The sequence below is a fragment of the Physeter macrocephalus genome, chromosome 11 (assembly GCF_002837175.3).
Source record: "Physeter macrocephalus isolate SW-GA chromosome 11, ASM283717v5, whole genome shotgun sequence".
Taxonomy (NCBI): domain Eukaryota; kingdom Metazoa; phylum Chordata; class Mammalia; order Artiodactyla; family Physeteridae; genus Physeter; species Physeter macrocephalus.
This window is the reverse complement of record NC_041224.1, coordinates 170,294,690-170,308,388: the sequence shown is the minus strand read 5'-3', so window position 1 is coordinate 170,308,388 and position 13,699 is coordinate 170,294,690. Positions and strand designations below refer to the sequence as shown.

The 13,699-nt window shown below is 35.6% G+C and overlaps 1 protein-coding gene across 2 annotated transcripts in view; it reads left to right on the top strand.

The window, feature by feature from the left end:
- The window catches only part of PPP4R3A (protein phosphatase 4 regulatory subunit 3A), a 42,239-nt gene that overhangs the window by 13,057 nt on the left and 15,483 nt on the right, over positions 1 to 13,699 (top strand). For both annotated transcript variants that reach the window (XM_024130948.2, XM_024130947.2), the window contains exons 2-4: positions 3,628 to 3,683; positions 6,720 to 6,818; positions 10,701 to 11,318. In XM_024130948.2, coding sequence (XP_023986716.1) covers positions 3,628 to 3,683; positions 6,720 to 6,818; positions 10,701 to 11,318 — 773 coding nt within the window. The remainder of the gene's footprint in view (positions 1 to 3,627; positions 3,684 to 6,719; positions 6,819 to 10,700; positions 11,319 to 13,699) is intronic.

Here is a 13,699-nt window from a genome sequence, read left to right as displayed (position 1 = left end):
GTAGTGTATTGTTTAGCCTCCATGTGTTTGTATTTTTTACAGATCTTTTCCTATAATTGATATCTAGTCTCATAGCGTTGTGGTCGGAAAAGATACTTGATACAATTTCAATTTTCTTAAATTTACCAAGGCTAGATTTGTGACCCAAGATATGATCTATCGTGGAGAATGTTCCATGAGCACTTGAGAAAAATGTGTATTCTGTTGTTTTTGGATGGAATTTCCTATAATTATCAACTAAGTCCATTTTGTTTAATGTATCATTTAAAACTTGTGTTTCCTTATTTATTTTCATTTTGGATGATCTGTCCATTGGTGAAAGTGGGGTGTAAAGTCCCCTACTATGACTGTGTTATTGTCGATTTCCCCTTTTATGGCTGTCAGTAGTTGCCTTATGTACTGAGGTGCTCCTATGCCATTTCCTATTTTTAAATTGGGTTACTTTTATTATTGAGTTGTAAGAGTTCTGGATGCATGTCCCTTATCAGATATATGATTTCCAAATAATTTTGCCCATTCTTTGGGTTCTTTTCACATTCTAAATGGTATTGTTTGTAGCACAGAAGCTTTTTATTTTGATTATGTCCAGTTAGCATCATTTATCAATGATGTCCGATTTTTTTCCTTTGTGCTTTTGTGCAGTTTTGAGTTTTAAGGTGGCATTACTTACTCAGTTTGGTTCTATGACATTAGATCTCTTGCATCTTCTGAAATATGTTATAAAGTAATCCGTTTGTTTCACTATTATTTATGTAGTTTTCTGCGGATGGATTGTTTTTGAGGACATGATATATTTCAAAGTAGGGTTTTTGGAATGTATTTTCTCATAGAAACCTGTGTTTTTAATATGATTATATGCCATGACTCATCTTTTAAAAGTTTGATCCATAAGGTACTTGACATACTTTGTGATTTCATTGGTAAATGATAGGGTGCAATTTTTGTTCTAGTAATTAAACAACAAACAGTGAAAGAATATTTACAGAGATAGTTGGAAATTTTAATACTTTTAAGGGACTCTAGACATTGAGTTTGTTTGCTTGATGCTTTTTCTTGTTATAAATGTATCACTAGATAGCTCTTAGTAATTACCAAAATAAAAATTCGAGGATTGTGCCTAAGGAAAATTAAGGGGCACTGGAAAATTTATTTTGACTATTGTGGCAAAAGTTGGAAAAATGGGAAGAAGAGTAATCAGGCTTCCTCCAGAATGTGAGAATATTTGTCTGAACCTCAGTGAGCCAAAAATAGTAAAAAGAGCCTAAAGAAATGGGGTGTTGGGAGTACAGGTGGAGAAAATAGGGAGACTGTTTAGTTATCTTAAGTACAGAAGGGATAAGAGACAGATTTTGTGTTAAGCAGTTCACCTGTGCTATACACTGGAAAGATTCAAGTAAAGTGGGAAGCTTTCTTGTGCACAAGGTGTTTGCATATTAAGTCACTGCAACTTGGCAAATGCTGGTATTTTACTATATATATTCAGTATCACTGAGCACCATTACCAGCACATAGTAGTGAATGGTCAGTAAATTACTAACACGGGGCGGTATCATAAAATTAGAAAACAAATTTTAACGTAAAGACAAAACTAGTCAAATTTGGAAATGTTAAGAGTGCCCTTTTCTCAAGTGTCTAGCCACTGTTTGGAATGGATAAAGCAACTGTTAAATGTAATATGAGAAGAGTTGAAAGCTTTGGATGAGAGACAGCTGCAGAGAATATGCTTTTTCTCAAGTATTTTGGGTCAGAACTTGGCTTTAAATTGGAATTGGTTGAGGAGGGGAGAGGTATACATTTAGTCTTAAAATTTGCTCTTTGTGGAGACATACAGATGGCCAACAGGCACATGAAAAGATGCTCAACATTGCTAATTATTAGAGAAATGCAAATAAAAACTACAGTGAGGTACTACCTCACAGCAGTCAGAATGGCCATGATTAAAAAGTCTACAAATAACAAATGCTGGGCTTCCCTGGTGGTGCAGTGGTTGAGAGTCCGCCTGCCGATGCAGGGGACACGGGTTCATGTCCCGGTCCGGGAAGATCCCACATGCCGCGGAGCGGCTAGGCCCGTGAGCCATGGCCGCTGAGCCTGCACGTCCAGAGCCTGTGCTCCACAACTGGAGAAGCCCCAACAGTGAGAGGCCCACGTACCGCCAAAAAAACCCCCACAAATGCTGGAGAGGGTGTGGAGAAAAGGGAACTGTCCTGCACTGTTGGTAGGAATGTAAATTGGTGCAGGCGCTATGGAAGACAGTATGGAGGTTCCTCAAAAAACTAAAAACAGAGTTGCCATATGATCCTGCAATCCCACTCCTGGGCATATAGCTGGAGAAAACTAATTTGAAAGGATACATGCACCCCAGTGAGCATAGCAGCACTGTTTACAATAGCCAAGACATGGAAACAACCTGTCCATCGACAGGTGAATGGATAAAGAAGATGTGGTACCTGTATACAATGGAATACTACTCAGCTGTAAAAAAAAAAAAAAAGAGTGAAACAATGCCATTTACAGCAACATGGATTGACCTAGAGATTATCATACTAAGTGAAGTTAGCCTGACAGAGAAAGACAAATACCATATGATATCACTTATATGTGGAATCTAAAATATGACACAAATGAACTTATCTATGAAACAAACAGACTCACAGATATAGAGAACAGACTTGTGGTTGCCAAGGGGGAGATGGGGTAGGGGAGGGAATGAGGGAATGGATTGGGAGTTGGGGGTTAGGAGGTGCAAACTATTACATACAGAATGGATAAACAACAAGGTCCTGCTGTATAGCACAGGGAACTATATTCAGTATCCTGTGATTAAACCATAATGGAAAAGAATATGAAAAATATGTGTGTGTATATATATATATGTATAACTGAATCACTTGGTTGTACAGTAGAAATTATTACAACATTGTAAATCAACTATACTTAAATAAAATAATTTTTTAAAAAATTTTGCTGTTTGTCACAAAGCAGTAGTTATTTTCTAATACCTTGAGTCTTACGATACTGCCGGGGAAAAACAGAAATGTGCAAATTAGCTTATTCTGAGAAGTAAATTGATAATTTGAAGATGGAGAAGTGTGATTCCTGTATTAAAGAGAAATATAAGACTTGCTGAAGGTGAATCATAATTTGGGGATGTACCTGGGCAATGGATCATATCCTTAATGTTTTCAGACTTTTACCAATGAATTCTTATTTTCAGTCTTGAGAGAGACCAGATTTTATTTATAATGCTTATTTGCATATTTTAAGTTATTTCTCTCAATAATACTGTATATCAGAGATTTAATCCCAGATCATCTGGCTTCACACTGTGCTGTTTCACTACCTTCTGCTGCCCAGGAGTTGTTAGATTTCTGTTACCATCTAGTGCTCACTCTTTAGATGATCGTGTCTGTTTTGTTAAAAGTAAACATGTACAAAGCAAGCATTTCTTAGGTTACAGGCTATTATATTTAAATTCGTATTGTTTTAAAATAATATTTCCTCAACTGAAGTTGTATGTGCATCAATCCTTCAAAAAAGGAAATGTGTGTGTATGTAAGGGAATATAATTTTGCTGCTTTACAGTTACATAATGGAATGTGTTTGTTTTTTTTTCCTCTTTCCTAGGTTCTCTACTTTTAGAGTCCAAAATAAATCCTAATACTGCATACCAGAAACAACAGGTAAAATTTTGAAGATGTTCTTTATCTTGCATGTTATCCTCTCGATTTGGTGATTAAATGAAAATTTGCCATCTGATTCCTTACAATGAAAATTTTGGAGTAGATTATAAGATGCTTTGCCAGTCTAATTCTAAAATCCAGTTCTACCAATCTCTAGATGTATAAAGCAATCATTTTAAATAATAAAAAAAAAAACTTGCTTCAAGTTAAGCTAAGTTCTAGATATTTGACTAACTGAGCCTTACTCTCAAAAGTTAAAACCTAAAACGACACAGTTTTCTTGTTTCTACCTAAAGAGAATTTAAAAAGTGACCACTGATGGAATAATCAGCTACTAACACAACTAAATGGTAGAAACTCCTTCCTTCACTGTTATAAATGCTAGTGCAGGAGGAACATTCATATCTCTATACAGCAACGCAGTATAAATACGAATCTGATTTCTTATATAGCCTGACTGGGACCTTATAATGATGTAACAGTTTTTTAAGAACTTTGTTTGAGTACACTCTCTTTCTTGTACCCTTCTGATGCAAGAAATATCTGAAAGTAAATCTCTCACTTAATACAAGCACTGTCATCAAAATTGGTATTTATTCAGAATATACCCATGTAGATAATACTGAGTGCTTTACAAAGCCAGTGAAATCAGTATCAGTTCCCTCATTGCCCTGAAGGTGCATATATAAAATAACTTAAAGTAAAATATACTACCAACACATTTATATTTATATTACTTTATAAATATATAACTATAAATAAATGATAAAGTGCTCTGCTTCATCATCGACCATTAAAATACTACTAGAGGGAAGTTAGTTTTATTTTGCACATAAGATGATGCCTAAAGATTGTGGCTTGCTTGAGGTCACACAGATAGTATGTAGGAAATCGGATATTTACTCCTAAATTTATTTAATGGTGATTTATTTGTCCAACAGGTATTGGTACAATATGAAATATTTTCTTGATGGTTCAGTGGTCTGTTAAATATACTTTGTTGCATTTGGTGTTCTTAAGAAAACTCTCAGGTTAGATTGCAATGGCTGGAGACTAGAGTATTATTCGGTTTTGATATTCTATACATAAATTCACGTTTTGAGTTTTCAGTCAGCTGAAGAGTAAAAGCACATCCTAAGAAAAAGATCAAGTCTATTTTGAGGATGAATGAACAAATCTATATGTCTTAACCTATAGGCTGTTGGATGATAAGCAAGCAGGATGATTTGGTGAAAATAAGGCTCTTCAAGGAAAACAGAAGAGTAATTCCTAAAAATTTTCAAACTTATGAATTTGTCAAATGGATAATTAAGAGCGTATTTCTAGCTGTGCCCTGATTTAAGCCTCCAAATGATTCTGAATATACATTGTAACAGAGTAGTTGCTTACAATTGTCTTAAACTTATCTTATTACTAATGTGATAGTGGTTTTGGACTTCTTCCAATAGATCTTACCTTATTACTGGTTTTCAAAACAGTATGATCCCATTTATTTAAAGACAAAACTGAGGCCAACTGACTAATTTCTGACATGTTGATCTTACAATGTTAATGTAAATTATTTTGAGCTGGAACAGCTACTCAGTCAGTGGAACAGATTGCTTGCCTGGGATCTATGATCCCTTGAAGTTCTTGAAGATAATAAAAAGGGAGGGGTCTTTGAGCTCTTTTTTAAAATTCTGAGTAAGACTTGTGGATTTATCCTCTTTAGTAATGCTGTACAGCCTAATCAGAGGATTGTTTATTTACTTCTGGCTGGCATCACTTTAGTTCAGTAAGAGACTATTGGTCTCATGATTGACAGTTAAATAATTGACTGAACAGAGTAAATATGCAATTTAGCAGACAGATTTTTAAACATGGGATCCATTTGTGTACAATAAGCGGTGTCCTTACGAGGTACTGAAAAATATTAGAAATAACATAAATCTTTTAAGATACCTTAAAATATAGTCATATTTCCTCCTCAATACAGGAACTTTTATCATTTCAATAGATGCTCAGCCAGCCTTGGCTTGGCTCCTTTCAGTTACTTATTAAATTATTTTTCTTTATATTGTGTTCACATCTAATTTCTACTCCTAATTCGTCTCTTTGGACCAGTTTGAAAAAGGCTACATGGTAGCTGTTACATTAGGCTTCTTTTTCAAATGGAACTCTCCCTAGTGCCATTCAGAAATTCTTAATATGATTCATAGATCCCTCTGGAAGAAGGCTCTTTTTGAAATGGTTAATTGCTGTGAAACAGTGTATGTGTTTATTTATAGTCAGTAATTTCAAAAAGATACCTTAGACCCTATAAATATTATACCATGCATATTGTAGAATACAGACTATTTGTACTACAGGAAATATAAAGTGGTCTCGGTATTATAATTGTAGTGTAAAAACTGTTGAACTGTTTATTAAACTTACTATCATTAAAAAACCAAAAATTGGTATGAAATGAATAAAAGGGTGGTAGGTGGTAGGAGCATCTTGCTTCTTGAACTTTGGTAAAAGTTCAGAAACCTCTGTCCAGGTAAATGCTCACATATTAAAAATTTAGCCAATAATTTCAAGGGCATCATGGGCCTCAAGTGCCCCAGGTAAAGAACACCCGATACTGAAAATTAGAGAGGAGGAGGAGGAGGAGCTATGTTTATTTTATTAATCTCATCCTCCTAACATGCCCTTGTTATTGAATACTCAGGACTTCCTCTTTGAGCGTTTTGACTAGAGCATAACATGTAACTTAATGTGCAAGCAAAGGATTGACATATTGTTTAGCTTGTATCTTTTGATATATTTAGATTATGTGCTCAATTTGTAGTGCTTTTCATATATTGGTTCAACTTCTCCTTAAGGAGAACGTTGTTTTCATTTTATAGATTGGATAAAGTGAAGTGCCAAAAGGCATTGGAAATTACTGACATCAACGTTACGAAAAGTAAAAATGAGTACTGTTCTCAATTCCCTATTGCTTTGTTCATTTGCCTTATACTTTGAAGTATTGTGATAATACATGTTAATCATTCAGACTTCTTTTCTCTCAAGGACACTTTGATTGTGTGGTCTGAAGCAGAAAATTATGACTTGGCTCTTAGCTTTCAAGAAAAAGCTGGATGTGATGAGATTTGGGAGAAGATATGCCAGGTAATTTTAAAAATCAGAAAATCAACATGCTTTCTTTTTAAGCATTTTGTTTTTTGCTGTGCTTTATGCTGATGCCCCAAATTTTAAATAGAGACACATTTCATATAGATCTTCTAAATTCACTGCTGTCTGAAAAGCTTGATTTATAGGAAAGTAGTTTATTGACATTAATCTACCCAGCCCAGACCTTTTCTGAACTCCAGTTTATTTTTTTTTTTTTTTTTTTTTTTTTTTTGCGGTATGCGGGCCTCTCACTGCCGTGGCCTCTCCCGTTGTGGAGCACAGGCTCCGGACGCGCAGGCTCACAGGCCTAGCCGCTCCGCGGCATATGGGATCTTCCCGGACCGGGGCACGAACCCGTGTCCCCTGCATCGGCAGGCGGATTCTCAACCACTGCGCCACCAGGGAAGCCCTGAACTCCAGTTTTATATCCAGCTGCCTTTGAGAGCTCCTCCATGAGTGCTAACTAGTATCTCAAATTTAATAGTCTAAAACTGAATGTAATCTCACTGAGATTTGTTCATTCTCCTAGCTATCTCTCTCATCTCAGTAAATGCCACCCAGTTGCTGAAGCCAGAAATGTGTTTATCCTTCCTTCATCCTCTATATCCATTCAGTCCCTCAATTGTAAGTCTTAAATGCATTCACTTATCTTCATTTTCATTGCTATTAGTTTACTAAGCCACCATCATTGCTTGCCTGGTTTATTGCTTTCATCCCAAATCTGTACCACAGCTGGAGTGATCTTTTTAAAAATGCAAGTCTGATCGTGTTACCCCTTGTTCAGTAACTTCTTATGGCTCTTGACTATCTCTTCAACGTCATCATGCGTGTTCTCAATTGATTCTGGAATTCCCTAGTGGTTCTAGTACCTCAGTCTAGTGATAAAATCTCCACAGTCTTGAGAATGGTCATTTTTTTGCTCTCTGATGGCTAAATCACTGGTTCTTGTTATGGACTTATTTAGACCATTACATCCTAAGGACACTTTCTCTATCTTCATGTTTATTTTATCTGGAGAATAAATAACTTTCAGGAGATTCTATAATTCATTGGTTCTCAAGGTGTGGTCCTCAGACCAGCAGGATGAGCATGACCTGGGATCTGATAGAAATGCAAATTCTGAGACCCCCATCCCAGATCTACTGAATCAGAAACTATGAGTAGGAGGTACCAGTATTTCTATTTTAACAAGCCCTCTAGGTCAGATTTTCTCTGTAAAGGGCAAGATGGTAAATATTTTAGGGTTTTTGGACCATACAGTTTAACAGCTATTCTGTTCTGCTGTTGTACTGTGAAAGTAGCCATAGATAATACATTAATAAACGGACATTGTTCTCTTCCAGTAAAATTTTATTTACAAAAACAAGTGGTGGGCCAGGTTTGGCTCGTTTGTCAATGCCTGCTTCAGGTGATTCTGATGCACCCTGAAGTTTAAGAGCCACTGCCATGAGAAGCCACAGTGCTCTTGAGGCACAGTTTCTCCTTAACTTGCAGAATTTATTTCTGCTATATAATTATACTCAGCTGTGCTTTTCATAAATTAACCTGCCTGTTAAGCTGTCCCTTTCCTTCTCTTAACATGTGAAAAACTAACATTTGTATTTATGCTTTCTTCATGTTTTCTTTGCTTTCTGTCTCATACAGTTGTTTTTACTGCATGTTTCTCTAGATTTTTGTCATGTGGAGTTCTTCCATAGAAAGAGAAGAGATTAATGAGCTCAGGGTGGTGCTGAAAGCACCCGTTATTAAGACAAATCTTGTTCTCTTTCACCTTTCTAAGATGAACAGTCCCACCCTGGACAAAATCTTTTATTAGGTCAATATTTAACTCAGACCTGGACTCAATCTGTTACCGTCATGCCTGGCTCTCCTTTAAAATTGTCGGAGCTTTATTATACTTCTCCTTAGTCTGTAACACCATAAATTTTTCCGTCATTTTCTCTTGGGGCACAAGTAGTAGTACTTGTATACTTTTCTCTACAATAACTTTCCTGGGAATCACTGCCTACTTTGTTGTTCCTTTCTGATCTTCCCCTCCCAACTTTTACATAGTTTATGTTCAAGATGTCATTTCTCAGTGACTCTTATGATCCTGACTGTACTTCTCAGTTAATTTCTGGATTCTGGCTTATTTTAGGGAATTTACTATATTTTGTTCTCTGAGATCTTGTATGTTTCTCTGTTTCTTGAACTCATCATTTTTTGATCTAGAAACAACTAAAAAATCTCCACATTTTCTTGTACTCTCCTTGATAGCAGTTATGTCTGGGTGCATCTCTTTTTCCTTTTTATATCTTTATGATCTTCACATTCTCATTTTCTTCGTATCTGTCCAGATTGACTTCTGAGATTTATCATTTCTCATAAGGAAAGCTCTCTTCTAGCTTAGTCTACTTTCCTTTTTAAATTTTCATTCTTCTATTGCTTCTCTTCTGAAAGTAAGACTGAAACATATTTGTCAGATTATTACAGTTTCACCATGTTTCCCTGAGCAGATCAAATTCCTAAACACAGGTCTTTCTGATTACCTGTTCAGCCTTCGTATTTGCAAGTTAACTCCAGAAGATGGCATTTTTCATTATAGTAAGGGCTCTTATCCCTTATCATTGGTTTTGTAAACAAACCCCTACCATTTTTCTATAGGTAGAGCCATAGCCTTGAATACTAGGAGTCTAAAGCTGTGATGAGATCTTATGTAATTTTTAAAAATCCAGGGCAAAACTCATTTCATTCCAAAATACGTCTTTGACCTTTTGTAAAAATTTTCTTTTACCTTAAAATGTATTTAACTGTGAAGACTTACAAGTTATCTTTTTATAATTAGAGCCCCTACACTGACATAGAGTTGGGGTTTATGACAAACTTTAGAGCTTCTAGGGGATCATGAGAGGTATAGGTTTGGGTGTGTAGAAAGGAGAACTTCCATGGTTTGGTTACTTAACTTTAAGCAGGTATTCCTAGGGGATATCTCTACTACACATAGGTTGCAGTTACTTTTTATGTGGTTTTATTTTTGTGTGGGTGCACTTGTTTCCCACTCAGTTTTTCTTAATTATCATTTTGGGCTACCAACCAGCATTTTCATACCAAATCAGTGACCTACTTTGGTCCACAGCCAGTTAGTAAATGCTCTTGGCCCTTGGTTTCTAAATTAACTGATACTAAGTATTTTTCTTGTTGCTTACAATTATATATATTTTCTATGGTCACAGCATTTGTTTGAATTTTACTTAAACTTTGAAGAGTTGGGTGGCTCTACCAGAGCACAGTGCTAGGAGTGTTTCTGAGATTTGCCCTGGTCTGTTGGAAAAGAGGGCCATGGATATAAAATGTGAGTGGATGTTTTACCATCAGGCCTCTATATATTATGCGTCTGCAGGGCACTGTAAGTCACAGTCACAGTTAGTTTAGTGGATCTTTAGAATGTTTCCATCGCTGGTAAACCTTGTACTTATAAGAAAGCTCATTCCATTTCTGAACTTTGAACTTCCTTCCTTAAAATCGAAAGTGTATGTTATTTGTAGAAATGTGTTTAGAAAAGTAGGCAATTGTGTTGAGCTTTGTTTTTTTTTTAAACATCTTTATTGGAATATAAATTGCTTTACAATGGTGTGTTAGTTTCTGCTGTATCACAAAGTGAATCAGCTATACATATATCCCTATATCCCCTCCCTCTTGCATCTCGCTCCCACCCTACCTATCCCACCCCTCTAGGTGGTCACAAAGCACCGGTGGTCAAGTTTGAAGACTTAAAGTTTGTCTAGTCTTAAACTTGAAAATTATCATTATAGTTTTCTTATAACATCTCTTGTATCTAAGAATATCATTTAGATTTGCTTTGATTATACTTTGTCAGCTATCATAAATCTTGTTTACTAGGTTCAAGGAAAGGACCCGTCAGTGGACATCACTCAGGACCTTGTAGATGAGTCTGAAGAGGAGCGTTTTGATGATATGTCATCGCCAGGTTTAGAATTGCCATCTTGTGAATTAAGTCGCTTTGAGGAAATTGCAGAACTTGTGGCATCATCTTTACCTTCCCCCCTGCGTCGTGAAAAACTTGCACTAGCACTGGAAAATGAGGGTTACATTAAAAAGCTCTTAGAGCTTTTTCATGTGTGTGAGGATTTGGAAAATATTGAAGGACTGCACCACTTGTATGAAATTATCAAAGGCATCTTCCTCTTGAATCGAACTGCTCTTTTTGAAGTTATGTTCTCTGAGGAATGTATAATGGACGTCATTGGATGCTTAGAATATGATCCTGCTTTATCACAACCACGAAAACATAGGGAATTTCTAACAAAAACAGCCAAGTTTAAAGAAGTGATTCCCATATCAGATCCTGAGCTGAAACAAAAAATTCATCAGACATACAGAGTTCAGTATATACAAGACATGGTTCTACCTACCCCTTCAGTCTTTGAAGAAAATATGTTATCAACACTTCACTCTTTTATCTTTTTCAATAAGGTAGAAATTGTTGGTATGTTACAGGTGAGTTAGATCATTCTTTTTTTTTCCTACTTAAAAAGATACTGATTGTCTTCAGCAGAAATAATTTTCTGTTCCTTTTAGGCACACAAATTGAATTTTAATTTTTGTCTAAAGGTATGTATTTTGGTGATATTACAAGAGATTATAATATATAATACTGTGGGACCAGAAGGCTGTGTTGGATTAGGGATGATAAATGCAATTTTTAAAAAAAAAATCTAGCTTGAAGAAATTATAGGAAAAAGATCTTAATGAAATGCTTGAATGTGGAATTTTAGGGATATTAATCTATCAGTTATGCATAGAACAGAATAGATTGGAAGAGGAAAGAAAAATAAAAGAGAAGCCAAGAAATATGTCATTAAATATAGAATACAAATTCTATAGCATTTATAGAACTCCCAGGTAATTATTTATTAGAGGTACAGCAGATGTTGGCAAGTTATAGCTGCATGTCTCCCTACCAAAAGGCATGCTTTTGTAATGGATGAGAGTGTGGGGAGCTTAGGCTTGAGTATGAGTTTCAGCTCTGCCTGTCACTTAATAGCTATGTGGCTTGGGCAACTTTCTTAATCTCTTAAAGCTTCAGCTTCCTGATCTTAAGGTTGGTGATGTTAGTACCTACCCTATAAGGTCATCTGAAGATTAAATCAGATGCATGCCTATAAAGCATTGAACATGATACAAGACTCTTATTATTTTAAAGTATCTATTAATAATTGCCTGTTAAACTCCAGATTTTCTTTTTATAGTATGCCCAGTCTCTCGGGTGTGGTGTGTTAGGGTGCTTGCATCAGAACTGCCTAGGATGCATCCTGGATTCTGCACATAACACACAATCCAAATGTCTGAGCTGGCCGGTAATCTGCATTTGTAAGACCCCCAAAGTCAGAGAATCTCTCAGTAAATTATCCCATGGTGCATGAATTAGTCTAGTCCAGTTGAAATATAAGTTTGCATAGTGCAAAGATTTGTGAGTTGCACACTTCCTGTGTGTTTTGTTTCTTTATGCCCAAGATGTTGTAACAATAACAGCTATGTGATATGATTTGAAAGCTATTGTAAGACCTTACCTCAGATCTACAAATAAAATAATTATTTGAAACCTGGATTTGAATTTTAAAAAAAGGGGCAAATAAATGTCAGTAAGAGCTTCTTGGTAGCACATGTTATGAGTAAAACAGTAAATTTAATTTTTGTCTATTCCTTTTTAGAAAATTGCTGTATTTTCAGTGACCCTGATTTTATCACCTTTATATATATATATATATATATGAATATATGAATTTAGATAGAAAAGTCAATTTTACCAAAACTGCTTTCCTGAAGCTAGTGATAAGTCGATTTGATTAATTTGACATGTTTTCCATTCATTTAAGACAGACAAATAACATAGGCAATACAGTCTGGTAAGTACAACAGTATTCCTTGACATAGTGTATTGTGATTGATAATGGAAGAAGAAGGGTGTTCTGGTACCAATTTTCATTTGTTCTTTGCTAAGGAACTAGTTTTTGCTAGCTACCTAATAGATCCTCTGTTCTGGTCTAGTTTTGATTCCTGGTTTCCTTGGATAGTCCTAAGCACTACTGGTCCTCTTCTTTAACTCCACATGGTTCTCATTTTGTTTTATAGGGATTTGTCACTTCTTTGTTTTCTTGGTCTTCAGACCTGTAAAATGCCAGTTTTACTCATTAAGTATGAAAATAATTTCAAGTTGTTAAGTCTTTGTTTCCCTACAATGTGCTCTGTAAAATGCAGGCTGCCAGTGCTGTAGGTCTTTCTGTTTCTCTTGATGCTGAGCATTTATATTCAAAGTGCTGCTACAAAGGAAGGAGAGTTTTACACATTTTTTGACAAGGAGTAATTAAAGCAAGTTCTTACCCACTTTGTACACAGTCATAACCCTTACTGTTGACTGATTCTTTGTAATACTGTTGAACCTTCTTAATTCTCTGTACTTCACAGCAGTTCAGAGAATCTTTTTTAATCATTTGATTTCCATTTGGTGGGATATATTATGTCTGAGATGGATCTTGATATTGGATGCCATTTGAGGTGTGGCCTATTTGTACACTGCAGAAAAAGTAAAGGTGGGAATAGCCAAACTAATTTAGTGTCACAGAAAATGTTTCTTGAGCACCTGCAGCAGTGAATAAGGGGTTTATAAACTAGTGGGTGATACACACATACATATGTACGTACACATACGTATACATATACGTGTATATATATATATACACACACACATACATATATACATTTAGACTTAGGCATGTCTGTAGGGCATGTAGTGTTGAATTTATTTCTACTAGCTGAGGTAGTATGGAATTAAAATATAACAAAATCTTAACTAAAAATAGTGACAAAAAATTGAACAG